Below are 22096 nucleotides of genomic sequence, written 5' to 3' on the forward strand. Positions count from 1 at the left end.
GAAGAAAAATAAATTCCAGAGGAATATGTCCAAATAGTTCACTCTCAAACAGAAGAGGTTTGTGTCTCTTGCGCATACACGTAACATCAAGTAGGACGCCAATTTGGCTATACATCCGGTCCGGCGATAATTGCAGCCGGCCGTGGACGGTTTCACATACTGTGGTTGATGAGGCCATGCACGACTAGGAGCCCCATGATAAGCGAGTGGTCGACGTTGGGCTCCACCACCAGCGTGAGCACATCCTCGCCGAGGGACACCCCCGTCGGCGTGAGCTTCCTCTTCACCTCCGCCACGGCCACGCCGGTGGCGTCGTCCACGATCCAGGAGGCGCGCGCCGCCTGCTGCCGCCGCCTCCCTCCGTCCATCTTGTACCGCACGGCGCGGCCGCCGTCGGTCCTGAACTCACAGCTCGGACCGCGGCCCCACCTCTTGCTCACCACCGTGAACCATGGCCGCCCCCGCGCCCGCGGCGCGTCGGGCTCTTTTGATTCCCAGTTGCCGCGCCTGTACCCGTCCCACCGCCAGAACCTCTTGAGCACCTGGAGGACCACGCTCCCCGTGATGTCCATGAGGCACACGTCGACGGAGTGGCGGGAGCCGTAGTTGTCGACGCGGTAGACGATGCGGCCGGACGAGTCAAAGACCGTGCAGCCGCAGCCGTTGAGCACCAGCGACTTCATCCAGATGGTGAACACCTCACGCTGCACGCTCGTGTGCCCTGCTCCCCTGCCTTCGCCTGAGCCAGCTTGCTCTGGATCTGGCTCAGGCTCGGCCGGAGGAGCACCAGAGGACGACGACTCTTCTTCTAGGAGTAGCTGCTGCTGCGACGGACATGGACATGAGGCCGAGGAGTGTACCTTGACCTTCGGCGTCCAGAGTTCAACACCAAGGCACCATCTTGTGCCTCCCATCTTAGTTGCTTGCTACTGCTTTGGTTGTGTGTGTGAGCCGGTCAGCATTCTGATTATGTGAGGGTCAGGAAGCAGGAGCTGTTTATATACATACGACACAAAAGGGGGAGAGAGGGGGAGAGATTGCTAGAGAGAGATTATATTACCTTGGGCGAAAGCTACTAGATATGTTTGTTTTCTGCATCAAGCTCGTCAGCAATTGTACTCTCTCTTCGTCCAACAGTATAAGATGTCACTGTGACTAATAATACTACTATTTATTCTAAAACAGAGATATATAAATAATATCATTTTTTGCCGAATTTGACTTAAATAAGCCATGCTTATCAAGTTGGCATGCATAGGTACTAGGTACCCTGTATGTGTACGCCCCTTATAATACGATTGGTTATGTTCGTTCATGCTCCAGAGACGACTAATTCTGTACCGTCTGCTGCTCTTTACGATTAGGACATGGCCAACGGGCGCGACGTAAACGGACGCTCGACTGGGCAGTTAAAAAATGCGTGTGCATCCAAGTCTAGCGATCCGACGCATAGTGATCGAACTGTTCGCTGAGATGTAAACACCGCGCCTAAACAAGCGTCGAGTTTGCGTCTACGCGGACGCTGAGTGGCCGCGCCGAGTACCCTCGTATTCTAACCCGGTCCCGTAGGTCAGGGACATCGAAATCGAACGCGCGGATCTGCTTCATATTCTCCTTCTTTGCTGCCCTATGCGACGCCGCCACACCAACCCCACCCCACCGCACCGCCTTAGTACAGGCCGCCTGTTCGGCCTCGCCACGCCGGAGAACAGAATCGGAGTCGGGGTAGATTCTTGGCCGCATCCGTCGCGTCTTTGGGGCCAAACATCTGTCGGTTGCGTCGGCCACCTTGCGCGCAGGACCTGTTCCGTCAGTTGCACCGGTAGGTTTCTAATTCATTTTTTGCGCTATTGTGGGCAACCATTGATCCGCAGTTGCTACCCACGCAGATGGATATGTGGAAGTCGCTCGAAAAGTTCCGCAATGAGGTCATTGACTCCTCTTCCAACGACGAGTTCGAGCAGACGATGCAGAACATAGCTTCTGTTGCGTCCATCCTCCACGAGCATAATGCCAGCCAGATGCCGGTTCACCAGGGCTCTGTGAAGGGCCACTCAAAGAATCTGCCGCACAACAGAGTGAAAGGGCACCTCCGGCTCCACAAGGACTATTTCGACCGCATCGATCCGATATTCCCGGAAAAAATATTCCTGCGAAAGTACATGATGTCAAGAGACATGTTCATGGTAATTCTACGGGGCGTCAGAGACTTACGACCCATACTTCCAATGCAGGTCCGATGCCACATGTGCGCTAGGCTTCACATCTTACCAAAAATGTTCCGCAGCTATTGGCATGCTATCGTATGGCATGACTGCTGATATATTCAATGAGTATCTTTGAATGAGTGAGAGCATCTGCCATGATGCTATGTACCGGTTTTGCCGAGCCGTGTTCGGAGAATATTACTTGAGTGAGCCAATAGTTGAGGACACAAGGTGGCCTATCAACGAGTCTACAGGGTTCCTAGGCATGATTGTCAGCACAGATTGCATGCACTGGAAGTGAAAGAACTATACATTTGGATGACAGGATCAATACAATGGCCATGGGGAGGAATGCACCGTCATTTTTGAAGCAATGATATCTCAAGCTTTATGGATTTAGCATTCATTCTTTGGCAAGTCGGTTCCAACAATGACATCAATGTGCATCGCTCTCGGATGTTCAATAGGCTTATGCAAGGCAAAACTTTTCAGGTGAGCTATGAGATCAATAAAAATGAATATGATAAGCCATATTTTCTTGATGATAACATCTATCATAACTGAGCCACACAGGTGAAGACTGTCTGTAACCCAAATAAAAAAAAACAAATTTACCACGATGCCAATCGGATGCGCATGAACACTTCCACTATCTTATATGTATCACCCTGTTAGAGATACCCTTAGAATTATTTCTTCGTGCAACTACCAGCTGCCGCACGTCAAGGCAAGAGACTGTATTGCGATGCTTTGCCGACAAGCGCTTGACTAGGCATTGGGTCGCCTTGTCCGTTTGAAATAATTGACTGCATTAATTATTTGAAAATTATGAAGAACGTAACAGGTACGCATTTGCGACGTGTGTGGTTGTTCACATGGATTATTTTTTCCTCGTTACGCGATGGCCACGCGGAGCCTGCGCGTGTTTAGGCGCTTATCCAACTTCTCCATCCAGTTTGCTTGCCTAAAAGGTTTTATTGGCATTGTTATCTAAAAAAAAGGTTTTATTGGCATTGAGACAGAAACTGAAGCCTAGTATTTGGTTAGTTCTTTTAGGCTTGAAGAAACTGAACTTATTGGTTATGTGCAAGGCATGCTGTGATAACCTCTTCGTCTAGCGGTGAGACTAATCTAATAAAAATATTATAGGTAGTATCATGTATCATATGCATTTAAAAAGCTGATGAGGCAGTGTAATTAAAGATGAGAGAGATGATAGTACATGCATAGGATACAGATCATAACACGTAATACTAGAAAATTTAGTGTTAAATAAATCTTGTACATATATTTGCATTAAGATTCTACAAATCAATTAATATAAGAAAATTATGATACTCGTATATAATACCATGCATTATGAACATAGTAACATATAGTAGTAGCATACACATGATACTTATATATGATACTATGCATTGTGACTTCTGAGGTCACCGGTCCATCTGTGCAGAACTAAGCAGCAATACCAATGCTATATTAAAAGCTACCATATTAAGAGCTCCATTGATTTATAGCATAGGAAAAACATAGAAATATGAAAAGCATAGGATTGGTATGTCATGTCCATTTGGATCCTATAAAAAGATGGAGTGTGTTTGATTTTAGCAAAGGAATTTTTCTATGAAGTATGACCTAATGCTTTTTTTTCTATAGAATTTGTACTACAAAATTTTCCTATAGGATTAGTTTCTATAGGATATGTTCCTATGAATCAAACAACTTCTATAGGAAATTTTTTCCATATGATCCAAATCCTACATAATTCCTTTACAAATCTTATGAATCAAAGGAGCCCTAAACTAGTCATAACATGACACATAATATCAGAATCACACACAATAGTACGTTATTCACACCACACACATACTTGCTAACCATATAGATAATCACAACCAACCAGTCGGTCATCACAAAGGGATTACTCCTCGATCATGGCCAGGACCGGATCTTGCTAGTGGTATTTGTTGATCACCTCAGCTATCGAGTAGTCAAAGATGACGACCATGTAGCCTCAAACTTGGAAGTCAAGAAGTAGCCACTCTTGATCTTGTTATCTATGGAAAAGCCTGGCCAACTCTGGTTCATAGAAACCATCGAGATGCATCCAGTGTTCGTCTTCAGAGTGACGTCATTGGGACGGTGCCAATGTAAGCAAATCCAACCTAGCTGCTAAGATGACCTTAGCGAAATGTGTTGGAGAAACCTCGTCATGGAAGTGGCCAACCCTTACCAGCCTCCACCTCGACCTCTTGGAGGCATTGCCTTCTTTAACCTCCTAGGAGCATCCATCCCCGATATTGGGGAAAACATCACCCATGACTAGCCTTGCCGGTAGAGCACTCAAGAAAAAAACAATCAGATAATGTGCAAAACTGAAAGGAGAAGATGCCGCCTAGAGGAAGAAGGTGAATGTGCATTTTTAAAACTATTTCAGATTTGGCTTAAAAGAATGCAGAAATAAAATACTTGTCTAGTTTTAAAGCACAAAACCTAAATATGCTAGGTTCAACTAAGTACACCAACAAATTAAGATAAACAAGTGACTGTTAGAGCAATTTTTGTGCCCGTCTGGAATCAGTTTGGAATCCTGGGTGGAATGTCGAGCAATTCAGAACAATCTATATAGAATCTGAAGAAAACTCGAACGAATTCAGAACCCACGATACTCTGCTCCGAATAAAATCTGATTCAGTTCAGAATTCCAACTCACTCGAATTTTATTTGGAATCCTGACTTAAATCCGAATGAAAGATCGAGATGTCGCCTAGAGGGGGAGGGGTGAATAGGCAATTACAAACTCTTGCGGATTTGTCTTGTAAGAATGCGGAATTAAAGTAACATTTAGTTTACAAGCACAAACCCTAAATATGCTAAGCTCAACTAAGTGTAACAATGGCAACTAGAGCTAAGCAAGATAGGCACAAGATATATGTAGCACAAGTGATAGCAAGATATATGTACTTCAAGCACGATGGCTATCACAAGGAAAGAGAGCTCGGGTATAGAAAAAACCGAGGCACGCGGAGACGAGGATGTATTCCCGTGTTCCCTTCCTTTGCAAGAAGGTACGTCACGTTTGGAGGAGTGGAGGTCCACGAAGGATTCCCCGCGCCACGAAGGCTCACCCTATTCTCCAAACCACACCCACGAAGGATAATGGCCCTTTCCTTATGGTTAGCTTTTTCTCCGCTCCGGAGATGGCAAGCTCCACAAGCTCCACGAAGGAGAAGCCCGGGCCTCTTCACAATCTTCTTGAAGAGATCACCGGAGCACCAACCGCCAAGCCAACTAGGAGGTCTCCCTCCAAGAGTAACAAGCTCACGGTCTCTCACTCGAACTAATCGTGGTGGAGAGCTCAACACTATGCAATGATGCAAAGCAAGAACACTAGAGGTGTTCAAGTCCTTCACTCTCAAATCCCACCCAAACAACTAATGCTAGGATGAGATTGGAGAGGAAGAACAATGGGGAAAGTCAACAAAAGACTCCAAGATCTAGATCCCAAGAGTTCCCCTCACTTAGAGAAGAAATGGTTTGGTGGAAGTTGATACGTCCAATTTGCATCACTATTTTATATCATAATTTGCTGTTATTCATTGATATATTTCATATTGGGACACAATACTTATGTTATTTCATCTATTTTGCATGTTTCATGATTATTTGGAGATCGAACACCGGAGCCAGGATTCTGCTGGAAAAAGCACCGTCAGGATGCAATATTTCGGAAGATCAACTGTGGAAGGAAGTTTTACCAAAAATCCTATTTTTCCATATGACGAAGGAAGCCAGAAGGGGGAGCCAGCTGGACCCAAGGTGGGCCCACACCATAGGGCGGCGCGGCCCATGGCTCCGGCCGCGCCACCATGTGGTGTGGGGCCCCCTCAGCCTCTTTCGCCTCCTTTTCTTCGCGAAACCCTTCGTCCCGAAGACCTAAGCCACGAGAGGAATCCTCACGAAGGGTTACGGCCGCCTCGCGGGGCGGAGAACACCGAGAGAGAAAGAGCTCTCCGGCGGGCAGGAATCCGCCGGGGAAATTCCCTCCCGGAGGGGGAATCGACGCCATCGTCACCGCCATCGAGCTGGACATCATCTCCATCACCATCATCATCATCTCCACCATCATCACCGCCATCTCCACCGCTGGACATCGTCACCGCTGTAGCAATTTGGGTTTGATCTTGATTGTTTGATAGGGGAAACTCTCCCGATACTGATCTCTACTTGTTATTGATGCTATTGAGTGAAACCATTGAACCAAGGTTTATGTTCAGATTGTTATTCATCATCATATCACCTCTGATCATGTTCCATATGATGTCTCGTGAGTAGTTCGTTTAGTTCTTGAGGACATGGGTGAAGTCTAAATGTTAGTAGTGAATTATGGTTGAGTAATATTCAATGTTATGATATTTAAGTTGTGGTGTTATTCTTCTAGTGGTGTCGTGTGAACGTCGACTACACGACACTTCACCATTTATGGGCCTAGGGGAATGCATCTTGTACTCGTTTGCCAATTGCGGGGTTGCCGGAGTGACGAGAAACCTAAACCCCCGTTAGTATATCGATGCGGGAGGGATCGCAGGATCTCGTAGTTTAAGGCCGTGGTTAGATTTATCTTAATTACTTTCTTGTAGTTGCGGATGCTTGCAAGGGGTATAATCACAAGTATGTATTAGTCCTAGGAAGGGCGGTACATTAGCGTAGGTTCACCCACACAACACTTATCAAAACAATGAAGATTAATCAACCGTATGTAGCGAAAGCACTAGACTAAAATCCCGTGTGTCCTCGAGAACGTTTGGTCATTATAAGTAAACAAACCGGCTTGTCCTTTGTGCTAAAAAGGATTGGGCCACTCGCTGCAATTATTTCTCTCGCATTTTACTTACTTGTACTTTATTCATCTCGTTACATCAAAACCCCCGAATACTTGTCCGTGAGCATTTACGAGTGAATCATTCATCAAAACCGCTCGTCAACACCTTCTGCTCCTCGTTGGGATCGACATTCTTACTTATCGAAGATACTACGATACACCCCTATACTTGTGGGTCATCAAGACTATTTTCCGGCGCCGTTGCCGGGGAGTGAAGCGCTATTGGTAAGTGGAATTGGTAAGGAAAACCTTTATCGTTTGTGCTGATTTTATTTCTGCTCGCTGCTATAAGTCATTATGGAGAGATCTTCTCTTCAATTTCTATTTGGGAAATCTACTACTACCGCAACGGTAGTGGATGAGGCGCCAGTGAGGAAGTAATACCATATAAAATACCTACGAAAATTATTGAACATGTTATGGATAACCGCTATGAAGGGGATGGAACCGTCCATCCCGGTGATCATTTACTCGTTTTTGCATGAATTATGCGGGTTATTCAAATGTGCAGGTATTGCTATGAATGAAGTTAGGAAGAAACTATTCTCTATATCGCTGTCCGGTAAAGCGAGCATTGGTATAAATTGTCGAAGAATGGTGATTCTCTTGATTGGGAGGATATTGTGCCTTTATTTTATTCCAAATTTTATCCTCCAAGTGAAATTCACAAAGATCGGAACCGCATATATAATTTCTGGCCTCATGATGGAGAGAGTATTGCCCAAGCTTGGGGGAGATTGAAGTCTTTAATGCTCAAATGCCCCATTCATGAGCTTCCTGGTAATGTTATTATTGATAATTTCTATGCAAGACTTTCTTTTCAAGACAAGACCTTGCTCGATACTTCTTGTTCTGGATCATTTACACGCAACAAAGAAGAGTTTAAAAGGGACCTTCTTGATCGGATCCAAGAAAATACCGAAGGTTGGGAGAACGACAAGGATAGAGAATCAGGTATAATTTATGATTATAAATGCATTGAAGCTTTTATGGATACTGATACATTTCGTAATATGAGTGCTACATATGGTCTTGATTCTCAAGTTGCTGCAAACTTTTATAAAGCTTTTGCCTCTCATTATGAATTGCCTAAGAAGAATTTTGATAAGTATCATGAACCGTATAAAGATAAAATTGATTCATCTATTAATAAGTGTGTTGTAGTTGAAACTCGCTGATCGTGTTATTCCCGAAGCTTATATTGAAAAAACTCCTTTTCCTGCTAAAATGAAAGAGTACTCGTTATAAATAGTGCGGTTCATAAAAGTGAAAAGAAACCTATAGAACCTCGAAGAACAAATAAAAGTTGAACTCTGCTAGTTGCAATAGTTAAAGATCTTGTGACTCGAAAATGTGGAGGATGGTCATATTATTTTCTCGTGAAGATGCTTCTAATATTGTTTCACATCCTAATAAACCCAAACAAGCTAGTGTTCCTATGCTATCTGTTAGAATTGGTGATCATTGCTATTATGGTTTATGTGATATTGGTGCAAGTGTTAGTGCTATACCTTATGAGCTTTACACGGAGATTATGCACGAAATTGATTCTTGTGAACTTGAAGATATTGATGTGGTTATTCAGCTGGCTAATAGAGAAACTATTTCTCCAATTGGTATTGTTCGAGATGTGGAAGTTCTATGTGGTAAGATTAAATATCCTGCCGACTTTTTGGTACTTGGTTCTCGTTGCTAGTGATTATTGTCCTATCATTTTTGGTAGACCTTTTCTAAATACTTGTGGAGCTATTATAGATTGCAAGAAAGAGAAAATTTTAACTAAATTTGCTGGTGAATCTTATGAGTTTAACTTCTCTAAATTTACCAAAACTCCTTATAAAGCTGATTTGCCCAGTAATGATTTTAAAATGGAGCGAGTGTGCATCTATTGTTCTTGTTCCTAATAATCCTTTGCAGCGAACATTTGGAGAATAGAGAGAGTGAAGTTTTTAGGAAAGAAAGAGATGAGCTTGAGGAGATTTTTCTTCGCCAACCTATTCTCAAGCATGATTTACCTGGTGGAAGACTTGGGTACAACACCGCCACCAAAGGAAGATCCCGTTTTTGATTTAAAGCCTTTGCCTCGATAATCTTAAATATGCTCATATTGATGATAAGAAAATATATCCTGTTATTATTAGTTCTAAGCTTACATAATTTGAAGAAGAAAGATTATTGCAAATATTGAAGAAACACCGAGGTGCTATTGGCTATACTCTTGATGACTTGAAGGGGATTTCTCCCTCTATTTGCCAACACGCCATTAATATGGAAGATGATGCGAAGCCCGTTGTTGAACCTCAGCGTCGTCTAATTCCCAAGATGAAGGATGTGGTAAGAAATGAGGTATTACGACTTCTTGAAGCTCGTATTATATATCCTATTGCTGATAGTAGATGGGTTAGTCATGTGCATTGCGTTCCTAAGAAAGGAGGAATGACTCGTTGTGCCTAATGATAATGATGAGCTCATACCTCAAAGAGTAGTTGTAGGGTATAGAATGTGCATTGATTATCGAAAAGTTAATAAAGTTACTAAGAAAGATCATTACCCTTTACCATTTATTGATCAAATGCTAGAAAGGTTATCTAAAAATACTCATTTTTGCTTTCTTGATGGTTATTCCGGGTTTTCGCAAACCGTCGTTAAAGCTAAAGATCAAGAGAAACCACTTTTACTTGTCCCTATGGAACTTATGCTTATAGGCGTATGCCTTTTGGTTTATGTAATGCTCCTCGCTACTTTTCAAAGATGCATGTCTGCTATTTTTCATGGCTTTTGTGAGAGTATTGTGGAAGTATTCATGGATGATTTTTCCGTCTACGGGAATTCTTTTGATAGTTGCTTGCGAAACCTTGATAAAGTTTTGCAGAGATGTGAAGAAACTAACCTTGTTCTTAATTGGGAGAAATGCCACTTTATGGTTAATGAAGGAATTGTATTGGGACATAAAATTTCGAGAGAGGTATTGAAGTTGATAGAGCTAAAGTTGAAGCCATTGAGAAGATGCCCTATCCAAGGGATGTTAAAGGTATTCGTAGTGTTCTTGGTCATGCTTGGGTTTTATAGGAGATTTATTAAAGATTTCTCCAAGATTTCAAAGCCTCTTACTAATCTTCTTCAAAAAGATGTACCTTTTGTTTTTGATGATGATTGTAAGGAAGCTTTTGAAACTCTAAAGAAAGCCTTAACAACTCGCTCCTATAGTTGAACCTCCCGATTGGAATTTACATTTTGAAATTATGTGTGATGCTAGTGATTTTGTTGTAGGCGCTGTTCTTGGACAGCGAGTAGATAAAAAATTAAATGTTATTCATTATGCTAGTAAAACTCTTGATGTCTGCTCAAAGAAATTATGCTACTACCGAAAAAGAATTGTTAGCCGTAGTCTTTGCTTGTGATAAATTTAGATCTTATATTGTTGATTCAAAAGTTACAATTCATACCGATCATGCTCGCAATTAGATACCTTATGACAAAGAAAGATGCTAAGCCGAGGCTTATTAGATGGGTACTTCTTTTGCAAGAATTTGATTTACATATTGTAGATAGGAAAGGTGCCGATAATCCCGTTGTCGATAATTTGTCTAGATTGGAAAATATTGCTTATGATCCCGTTCCGTTAATGATAGTTTTCCAAATGAACAATTGGCTGTAATATAGGTGAGCTCGCGAGACAAGTCCTTGGTATGCTTGATTATGCTAACTTTATTGTTTCCAAGTACTTGCCTCCAACCTTTTCAGCTCAACGAGAGGAGGAAATTCTTTTATGACTTGAGGCATTATTTCCGGGATGACCCACACTTATATAAAGAAGGAGTGGATGGTATTCTGCGAAGGTGTGTTCCCGAATATGAACAACAAGAGATATTGAGTAAATGTCATGGTAGTGCTTATGGAGGACATCACGCCGGAGATAGAACCACGCAAAAGGTTCTACAATCAGGTTTTTATTGGCCAACTCTCTTCAAAGATGCAAGGAAGTTTATTTTATCTTGTGATGAATGTCAAAGGGTTGGTAATATCTCCAGACGCAATGAAATGCCTATGAATTATACTCTTGTTATTGAATCGTTTGATTGTTGGGGATTTGACTTCATGGGACCTTTTCCCTCTTCAAAAGGTAACAATCATATACTTGTTGCTGTTGATTATGTTACTAAATGGGTGGAAGCCATACCTACAAAAAGTGCTGACGGTGAGACCTCTTTAAAAATGCTTTTAGATATTATTTTTCCTAGATTTGGAGTACCTAGATATATTATGACTGATGGAGGTTCTCATTTTATTCATGGAGGTTTTAGAAAAACTCTTGCTAGGTATGGTATTAATCATAGAATTGCTTCCGCTTATCACCCTCAAAGTAGTGGTCAAGTAGAATTATCAAATAGAGAAATTAAATCTATCTTGCAGAAGACCGTTAATAAATCTAGAAAGAATTGGGCTAGTAATTTGAAAGAAGCACTATGGGCTTATAGAACTGCTTATAAAAACCCCATGGGAATGTCACCTTATAAAATGGTTTACGGAAAAGCTTGTCATTTACCTTTAGAACTAGAACACAAAGCTTATCGGGCTGTTAGAGAATTGAATAAAGATCCTAAACTTGCCGGTAATAAGAGGTTGCTACAATTAAGTTCTCTAGATGAATGGAGAAGTGAAGCTTATGAAAATGCTAAACTCTTTAAAGAAAAAGTTAAAAAATGGCATGATAGAAGGATCATCAAAAGAGAGTTTAATATTGGGGATAAAGTCCTATTGTATCGGTCTCGTCTCGGATTCTTTGCAGGGAAATTACTCTCGAAATGGGAAGGACCATATGTTGTTGAGGAGGTGTATCGTTCGAGAGCAATTAAAATTAGCTCTCTCCAAGGCAATGCTACGCAAGTGGTGAATGGACAAAGACTCAAGCATTATATCTCGTGTGATTCTTATAATGTTGATGTTGATATTGTTCAAGTGGAAACACCGGAGGCTTTCATCAAAGGACAAATTGACAGTCCGCCGTAACTCGACTTTGAATAGGTAACAAGATCGGTAATGAAAAGTTCGCGATTTACTTTTCGAACAATATTTTTGCTGTTTTTGGAAAATATGAAAAATTACGAGATCGAAACGGAGTGGAAAAGACGCACGAGGGCGTGCCACCACAGCCGGCGTGGCCCCGGCCCGGCCGCGCCGACCTATGGTGGCACCGCCTCGTCGCCCCTTTCCGACTCTAGTTCGACTCCGGTACTTTCCGTTTGTTCTGAAATTTTTTATTATAAAATCCCCCGGACCCCTGGAGGTCCGTATATCGTTTTCTCGACGTATTTTGTTTCGAGCTGTTTCTGCCAGGATCTGTTTTCAGTTTAGAAGCACCATGGTCTCCAAGAACAAGAGCAAGGAGCTTCCGGATGAAGATAATCAAGATCGTGAGTGGAAAGAAGAGGACAAGAGCGTCAAGGAAGAAGCAAAGGAGGATGAAGAGGAAGTCGAAGAAGTTCCGCAAGAGCACCCGCGCACCACCATTGCAAGCATCGGAGTGGTGTCGACTCGTTCAACGCCAAGAAGAGCGCACGGATTAGGACCGGAGGAGGATTTCCCCGTCATTACCTAGCTCCAAGGACATCTTCTTCGAGCATTCACCATTCCTTCCGCAATCTAATCTACAATAATCAAATTGAAAGGACCCCCAAGGCAGCATTGCCTAGCAATTGGGATATAGATCGTTCTAACACTGCAGGAAGGACGAAGCCTGAAGCTGAAGGTTGGGGAAATAACTCCAAGAATTGGGACTCACCGTCGGACATACTTCTTAATCGCGTCGAGCACAATTCGGAGATGATCCGCAACCTTATGTACAAGATTGACGAGCTTCAAGAGCTTGTGGAAAAGCTTGTGAGGAATTCATCACCACCATCGCCAAAGGAGTAATCCATCATCGGTATTGGCATCCCCTTGGTTTGTTCCAAGCTTGGGGGAGTGCCGCGGTATCACATTATCACTACCTTTTACTTTTTACTATCAAGTAGTGTCATATCATGAGTAGGGAAGTTATCGTATGAGATGGGTTGCAGTGTGGAAGTATCTCTCCTTTAGTTTGTCTATGTATCCCTTGGTGTGAGTTATCGTTATGGAATATTAATGAGAAGTCTTATCATTTACATATTGCACACCTTATTTTAGTTTGCAATTTCTACTATATGATTGATCTTGATTTTAGTATTGGTACCACTTTGGGAGCATTGAGTAAATCTATTTGGTTTTGGCAAACTTAGCAATGATCAATAGCAACAACACTTTGAGTTTAAGAAGAATAGAGGAAATACATGTAGAAGATATTATTATCTTTCTTATCAGTTCTTAGCTTAGTATTCTAAAGTTAAAACTGTTTGTGCTTACAAGTAAGATGCATGATTGTTTCTATCACATGTATATTTGTTTGTTTCCCTCAACTCCTATGCTTGCTATTTAACCTTGCTAGCCAAAGACCCGTATCGAGAGGGAATACTTCCGTGCATCCAAACCCGAACCCAAACCTATGCCAATTGTGTCCACCATATCTACCTACTGCATGGTATTTTCTGCCATTCCAAGTAAATACTTCATGTGCTACCTTTAAACAATTCAAAACTTATTGCTTCTTATTTGTGTCAATGTTTTATAGCTCATGAGGAAGTATGTGGTGTTTTATCTTTCAGTCTTGTTAGGCAGCCTCCACTAATGGACTAGTGGCTTCATCCACTTATCCTATAATTTTGCAATAAGAGCTGGCAACGGGGTTCCCAAGCCCCAATTAATCAACTTTCATTAATAATTCTCTTCACATGTTTTGCCCCGATTCATCAGTAAGCAACTTAATTTTGCAATAGACACTCCTCCATGGTATGAGATTGTTGGAAGGCACCCGAGGATTCGGTTAGCCATGGCTTGTGTAAGCAAAGGTTGGGGGAGTGTCATCCTTAAATAAACTAAAATACATGTGTAAACAAAAGAGAAGAGGGATGATCTACTTGCTGGTAGAGATAACGTCCTTCATGGGAGCCGCTCTTTGGAGGTCTGTTTGGCAAGGGGGTTAGAGTACCCGCTACCAGTTGATACGTCTCCGACGTATCGATAATTTCTTATGTTCTATGCCATATTATTGATGATACCTACATGTTTTATGCACACTTTATGTCATATTCGTGCATTTTCTGGAACTAACCTATTAACAAGATGCCGAAGTGCCAGTTCTCGTTTTCTGCTGTTTTTGGTTTCAGAAATCCTAGTAACGAAATATTCTCGGAATTGGACGAAACGAAGACCCGGGTTCCTATTTTCACCGGAAGCATCCGAACACCCGGAAGGACCGGAGGGGGGCACCGGGCCCCGGATGATAGGGTGGCGCGGCCGGGCCCCGGCCGCGCCGACCTATGGTGTGGCCACCCCTTCGACCCTCCTGCGCCGCCTCTTCGCCTATATAAAGCCTCCGTCGCGAAAACCCCGACGCGAAAAACCACGATACGGAAAACCTTCCGGAGCCGCCGCCATCGCGAAGCCAAGATCCGGGGACAGGAGTCTCCGTTCCGGCACCCTGCCGGAGCGGGGAAGTGCCCCGGAAGGCTTCTCCATCGACACCGCTGCCATCTCCACCGCCATCTTCATCACCGCTGCTGCTCCCATGAGGAGGGAGTAGTTCTCCATCGAGGCTCGGGGCTGTACCGGTAGCTATGTGGTTCATCTCTCTCCTATGTGCTTCAATACAATAATCTCATGAGCTGCCTTACATGATTGAGATTCATATGATGATGCTTGTAATCTAGATGTCATTATGCTAGTCAAGTGAGTTTTACCTATGTGATCTCCGGAGACTCCTTGTCCCACGTGTGTAAAGGTGACGAGTGTGTGCACCGTGTGGGTCTCTTAGGCTATATTTCACGGAATACTTATTCACCGTTGAATGGCATAGTGAGGTGCTTATTTATATCTCTTTATGATTGCAATGTGTTTGTATCACAATTTATCTATGTGCTACTCTAGCAATGTTATTAAAGTAGTTTTATTCCTCCCGCACGTGTGCAAAGGTGACAGAGTGTGTGCACCGTGTTAGTACTTGGTTTATGCTATGATCATGATCTCTTGTAGATTGTGAAGTTAACTATTGCTATGATAATATTGATGTGATCTATTCCTACTACATATGCATGAAGGTGACAGTGTGCATGCTATGTTAGTACTTGGTTTAGTCTTTTGATCTATCTTACACTAAAGGTTACTAAAATATGAGCATTATTGTGGAGCTTGTTAACTCCGGCATTGAGGGTTCGTGTAATCCTACGCAATGTGTTCATCATCCAACAAGAGTGTAGAGTATGCATTTATCTATTCTGTTATGTGATCAATGTTGAGAGTGTCCACTAGTGAAAGTCTAATCCCTAGGCCTTGTTCCTAAATATCGCTATCGCTGTTTGTTTACTCGTTTTACTCGCGTTACTACTGCTCGTGTTACTACTTGCTTGTTTATCGTTCCGGGCAAAGCACTTTTCTCGGTGCCGTTGCTACTACTTATTCATACCACCCGTATTTCACTATCTCTTCGCCGAACTAGTGCACCTATTAGGTGTGTTGGGGACACAAGAGACTTCTTGCTTTGTGGTTGCAGGGTTGCATGAGAGGGATATCTTTGACCTCTTCCTCCCCGAGTTCGATAAACCTTGGGTAATCCACTTAAGGGAAACTTGCTCGCTGTTCTACAAACCTCTCGCTCTTGGAGGCCCAACACTGTCTACAAGAATAGAAGCTCCCGTAGACATCAAGCACTTTTCCGGCGCCGTTGTCGGGAGGAAAGGTAAAAGGCACTCATACTACGGTCCCAGGTAAAGTATTTTTCTGGCGCCGTTGTGTGCGTGCTCGAGGCTATTTCCTTTAGATCCTGCAATTGCATCTTTTTGTTTCTTGTTTACACTAGTTTGGCATAATGTACGAGAGTGAGCTTCTTATTCTATTTCCCGATTTAAAACATGGATTGTTTGATGCGAAAATTAAAAAACCTATGAAATCTTATTTGCATGCTCGGTAGTAATATTAGTATGAACGCTTTGAACACCATTGTTGATAATAATATAGAAAGTTCTAAGCTTGGGGAAGCTGGTTTTCATGATATTTTTAGTCCCCCAAGCATTGAGGAGAAAATTTTCTTTGATGATACTTTGCCTCCTATTTCTGATGATTATAATGATAGTGGTCTTTTGATGCCACTTACTGCGGAGAGTAAATTTTGTTGTGATTATACTATGCCTCCTACACTTGATGAGAATAATAATGATAGCTACTTTGTTGAATTTGCTCCCGCTATTACTAATAAAATTGATTATGCTTATGTGGAGAGTAATAATTTTATGCATGAGACTCATGATAAGAATGCTTTATGTGATAGTTATATTGTTGAGTTTGCTCATGATGCTACTGAAAGTTATTATGAGAGAGGAAAATATGGTGGTAGAAATTTTCATGTTACTAAAACACCTCTCTATGTGCTGAAATTTTTGAAGCTACACTTGTTTTATCTTCCTATGCTTGTCACTTTGCTCTTCATGAATTTGTTTATTTACAAGATTCCTATGCATAGGAAGCATGTTAGACTTAAATATGTTTTGAATTTGCCTCTTGATGCTCTCTTTTGCTTCACATACTATTTCTTGCGAGTGCATCATTAAAGCTCGCTGAGCCCATCTTAATGGCTAAAAAGAAAGAACTTCTTGGGAGATAACCCATGTGTTATTTTGCTACAGTACTTTGTTTTATATTTGTGTCTTGGAAGTTGTTTACTACTGTAGCAACCTCTCCTTATCTTAGTTTTATGTTTTGTTGTGCCAAGTAAAGTCTTTGATAGTAAAGTAAGTACTAGATTTGGATTACTGCGCAGTTCCAGATTTCTTTGCTGTCACGAATCTGGGTCTACCTCCCTGTAGGTGGCTCAGAAAATTAAGCCAATTTACGTGCATGATCCTCAGATATGTACGCAACTTTCATTTAATTTGGGCATTTTCATTTGAGCAAGTATGGTGCCCTAATAAAATCCATCTTACGGACTGTTCTGTTTTGACAGATTCTGCCTTTTATTTCGCATTGCCTCTTTTGCTATGTTGGATGAATTTCTTTGATCCATTAATGTCCAAGTAGCTTTATGCAATGTCCAGAAGTGTTAAGAATGATTGTGTCACCTCTGAACATGTTAATTTTTATTGTCCACTAACCCTCTAATGAGTTGTTTCGAGTTTGGTGTGGAGGAAGTTTTCAAGGGTCAAGAGAGGAGGATGATATACTATGATCAAGAAGAGTGAAAGCTCTAAGCTTGAGGATGCCCCGATGGTTCACCCCTGCATATTTCAAGAAGACTCAAGCATCTAAGCTTGGGGATGCCCAAGGCATCCCCTTCTTCATCGACAAATTATCAGGTTCCTTCTCTTGAAACTATATTTTTATTCGGCCACATCTTATGTACTTTACTTGGAGCGTCTGTGTGCTTTCATTTTTGTTTTTTTATTTTCATTCTCTGAATAAATACATGCTTTTGTGGGAGAGAGACACGCTCCGCTGGTTCATATGAACACATGTGTTCTTAGCTTTTAATTTTCATGGCGAAGTTTCTTCTTCGTTAATTTGTTATATGGTTGGAATTGGAAAATGATACATGTAGTAAATTGCTATATTGTCTTGGATAATGTGATACTTGGCAATTGTTGTGCTCATGTTTAAGCTCTTGCATCATATGCTTTGCACCTATTAATGAAGAAATACATAGAGCTTGCTAAAATTTGGTTTGCATAATTGGTCTCTCTAAAGTCTAGATAATTTCTAGTATTGAGTTTTGAACAACAAGGAAGACGGTGTAGAGTCTTATAATGTTTACAATATGTCTTTTATGTGAGTTTTGCTGCACCGGTTCATCCTTGTGTTTGTTTCAAATAACCTTGCTAGCCTAAGCTTTGTATCGAGAGGGAATACTTCTCATGCATCCAAAATCCTTGAGCCAATAACTATGCCATTTGTGTCCACCATACCTACCTACTACATGGTATTTCTCCGCCATTCCAAAGTAAATTGCTTGAGTGCTACCTTTAAATAATTCAAAATTTATCACCTCTGATTTGTGTCAATGTTTTATAGCTCATGAGGAAGTATGTGGTGTTTTATCTTTCGATCTTGTCATTTACTTCGACGGACTTTCACAATGGACTAGTGGCTTCATCCGCTTATCCAATAATTTTGCAAAAAGAGCCGGCAATGGGGTTCCTAGCCCCGATTAATTAACTTGCATTAATAATTCTCTTCACAAGTTTTGCTCGATTCATCAGTAAGCAACTTAATTTTGCAAATAGACACTCCTTCATGGTATGTGATTGTTGGAAGGCACCCGAGGATTCGGTTAGCCATGGCTTGTGTAAGCAAAAGGTTGGGAGGAGTGTCATCCATAAATAAAGAAAAACTAAACTAAAATACATGTGTAAACAAAAGAGAAGAGGGATGATCTACCTTCTGTCGGTAGAGATAACATCCTTCATGGGAGCCGCTCTTGAAAGTTTGGTTGATGAGGTAGTTAGAGTGCCCACTACCATTCGTTGACAACAACAAACACCTCTCAAAACTTTACTTTTATGCTCTCTTTATGTTTTCAAAAACCAAAGCTCTAGCACAAATATAGCAATCGATGCTTTTCCTCTTTGAAGGACCTTTCTTTTACTTTTTATGTTGAGTCAGTCCACCTATCTCTCTCCACCTCAAGAAGCAAACACTTGTGTGAACTGTGCATTGATTCCTACATACTTGCATATTGTACTTGTTATATTACTCTATGTTGACAAACTATCATTGAGATATACATGTTACAAGTTGAAAGCAATTGCTGAAACTTTATCTTCCATTGTGTTGCTTCAATATCTTTACTTTAAATTATTGCTTTATGAGTTAACTCTTATGCAAGACTTATTGATACTTGTCTTGAAGTACTATTCATGAAAAGTCATTGCTTTATGATTCAGTTGTTTACTCATGTCATTACCATTGTTTTGATCGCTGCATTCATTACATATGTTTACAATATGATCAAGGTTATGATGGCATATCACTTCAGAAATTATCTTTGTTATCGTTTTACCTGCTCGGGACGAGCGTAACTAAGCTTGGGGATGCTTGATACGTCTCCGACGTATCGATAATTTCTTATGTTCTATGCCATATTATTGATGATACCTACATGTTTTATGCACACTTTATGTCATATTCGTGCATTTTCCGGAACTAACCTATTAACAAGATGCCGAAGTGCCAGTTCCTCGTTTTCTCGCTGTTTTTGGTTTCGTAAATCCTAGTAACGAAATATTCTCGGAATTGGACGAAACGAAGACCCAGGTTCCTATTTTCACCGGAAGCATCCAGAACACCCGGGAAGGACCGGAGGGGGCACTGGGCCCCCAGATGATAGGGTGGCGCGGCCTGGGCCCTGGCCGCGCCAGCCTATGGTGTGGCCACCCCTTCGACCCTCCTGCGCCGCCTCTTCGCCTATATAAAGCCTCCGTCGCGAAACCCCTGACGCGAAAAACCACGATACGGAAAACCTTCCAGAGCCGCCGCCATCGCGAAGCCAAGATCTGGGGGACAGGAGTCTCTGTTCCGGCACCCTGCCGGAGCGGGGAAGTGCCCCTGGAAGGCTTCTCCATCGACACCGCTGCCATCTCCACCGCCATCTTCATCACCGCCGCTGCTCCCATGAGGAGGAGTAGTTCTCCATCGAGGCTCGGGGCTGTACCGGTAGCTATGTGGTTCATCTCTCTCCTATGTGCTTCAATACAATAATCTCATGAGCTGCCTTACATGATTGAGATTCATATGATGATGCTTGTAATCTAGATGTCATTATGCTAGTCAAGTGAGTTTTACCTATGTGATCTCCGGGAGACTCCTTGTCCCACGTGTGTAAAGGTGACGAGTGTGTGCACCGTGTGGGTCTCTTAGGCTATATTTCACAGAATACTTATTCACTGTTGAATGGCATAGTGAGGTGCTTATTTATATCTCTTTATGATTGCAATGTGTTTGTATCACAATTTATCTATGTGCTACTCTAGCAATGTTATTAAAGTAGTTTTATTCCTCCTGCACGTGTGCAAAGGTGACGAGTGTGTGCACCGTGTTAGTACTTGGTTTATGCTATGATCATGATCTCTTGTAGATTGCGAAGTTAACTATTGCTATGATAATATTGATGTGATCTATTCCTACTACATATGCATGAAGGTGACAAGTGTGCATGCTATGTTAGTACTTGGTTTAGTCTTTTGATCTATCTTACACTAAAGGTTACTAAAATATGAGCATTATTGTGGAGCTTGTTAACTCCGGCATTGAGGGTTCGTGTAATCCTACGCAATGTGTTCATCATCCAACAAGAGTGTAGAGTATGCATTTATCTATTCTGTTATGTGATCAATGTTGAGAGTGTCCACTAGTGAAAGTCTAATCCCTAGGCCTTGTTCCTAAATATCGCTATCGCTGTTTGTTTACTTGTTTTATCTGCGTTACTACTGCTCGTGTTACTACTCGCTTGTTTATCGTTCTGGGCAAAGCACTTTTCCGGTGCCGTTGCTACTACTTATTCATACCACCCGTATTTCACTATCTCTTCGCCGAACTAGTGCACCTATTAGGTGTGTTGGGGACACAAGAGACTTCTTGCTTTGTGGTTGCGGGGTTGCATGAGAGGGATATCTTTGACCTCTTCCTCCCTGAGTTCGATAAACCTTGGGTAATCCACTTAAGGGAAACTTGCTGCTGTTCTACAAACCTCTGCTCTTGGAGGCCCAACACTGTCTACAAGAATAGAAGCTCCCGTAGACATCACCAGTCGTTGACAACGACAAACACCTCTCAAAACTTTACTTTTATTCTCTTTATATGATTTCAAAACTGAAAAAGCTTTAGCACATGATTTAATCCCTGCTTCCCTCTGCGAAGGGGTAATCCACTTAAGGGAAACTTGCTGCTGTTCTACAAACCTCTGCTCTTGGAGGCCCAACACTGTCTACAAGAATAGAAGCTCCCGTAGACATCACCAGTCGTTGACAACGACAAACACCTCTCAAAACTTTACTTTTATTCTCTTTATATGATTTCAAAACTGAAAAAGCTTTAGCACATGATTTAATCCCTGCTTCCCTCTGCGAAGGGCCTATCTTTTACTTTATGTTGAGTCAGTAAACCTATTTCCCTCCATCTCAAGCAAGCATTCGAGTTGTTGTGATAAAACTATTATATTGTGATTTGCTTCATCATGTCTTTACTCTTTCTTGTTTAGTACAAGTTTTACCTGAATGAATATAGCTTTGAAAGTCATCAATGATTAATATGATTGAGTATGCAAGTTTACCATAAGCTTTATTATGAGAGCGCTGCTCAATAGATAAGTATAATCTGTTAACTGTTCTCGACCAAGAACAAAGTTTGCCATCACCAATTATGATTTCTTATGCACCTTTATTTGTGATTACCTTATACTTGTTTCAAGTTGAGTTATATGAGGAAGTTGTTTACTATAATGTCTTGTGTGAATGAATATGATGCTTCTTGTCCGTATTTTATTTATCGACTCTTCACTCCATAAACATGTGGACCCGTTTATCGAGTTCGGTTTCGCTTGGGGACAAGCGAAGTCTAAGCTTGGGGGAGTTGATACGTCCAATTTGCATCACTATTTTATATCATAATTTGCTGTTATTCATTGATATATTTCATATTGGGACACAATACTTATGTTATTTCATCTATTTTGCATGTTTCATGATTATTTGGAGATCGAGCACCGGAGCCGGGATTCTCGCTGGAAAAAGCACCGTCGGGATGCAATATTTCGGAAGATCAAGCTGTGGAAGGAAGTTTTACCAAAAATCCTATTTTTCCAGATGACGAAGGAAGCCAGAAGGGGGAGCCAGATGGACCCAAGGTGGGCCCACACCATAGGGTGGCGCGGCCCATGGCCTGGCCGCGC

General features: G+C 41.9%; 1 protein-coding gene across 1 annotated transcript; it reads right to left on the reverse strand.

Annotated features, from left to right (window-relative positions):
- LOC124681344 (protein LURP-one-related 11-like) lies at positions 1 to 1105 on the reverse strand. Its single transcript, XM_047216276.1, has 2 exons — positions 1061 to 1105; positions 1 to 963 (listed from the first exon to the last, which is right to left on the reverse strand). Exon 2 carries the CDS (start codon positions 912 to 914, stop codon positions 153 to 155), a length of 762 nt encoding a protein of 253 aa, XP_047072232.1. The 5' UTR covers positions 915 to 963; positions 1061 to 1105; the 3' UTR covers positions 1 to 152.
- Positions 1106 to 22096: the final 20991 nt, after the last annotated feature.

This window comes from Lolium rigidum, unplaced genomic scaffold (assembly GCF_022539505.1).
Source record: "Lolium rigidum isolate FL_2022 unplaced genomic scaffold, APGP_CSIRO_Lrig_0.1 contig_39879_1, whole genome shotgun sequence".
Classification (NCBI taxonomy): domain Eukaryota; kingdom Viridiplantae; phylum Streptophyta; class Magnoliopsida; order Poales; family Poaceae; genus Lolium; species Lolium rigidum.

What these genes read in the sequence shown, in the direction of transcription:
- LOC124681344 (XM_047216276.1), bottom strand. Translation starts at nt 914, where the DNA reads ATGGGAGGCACAAGATGGTGCCTTGGTGTTGAACTCTGGACGCCGAAG.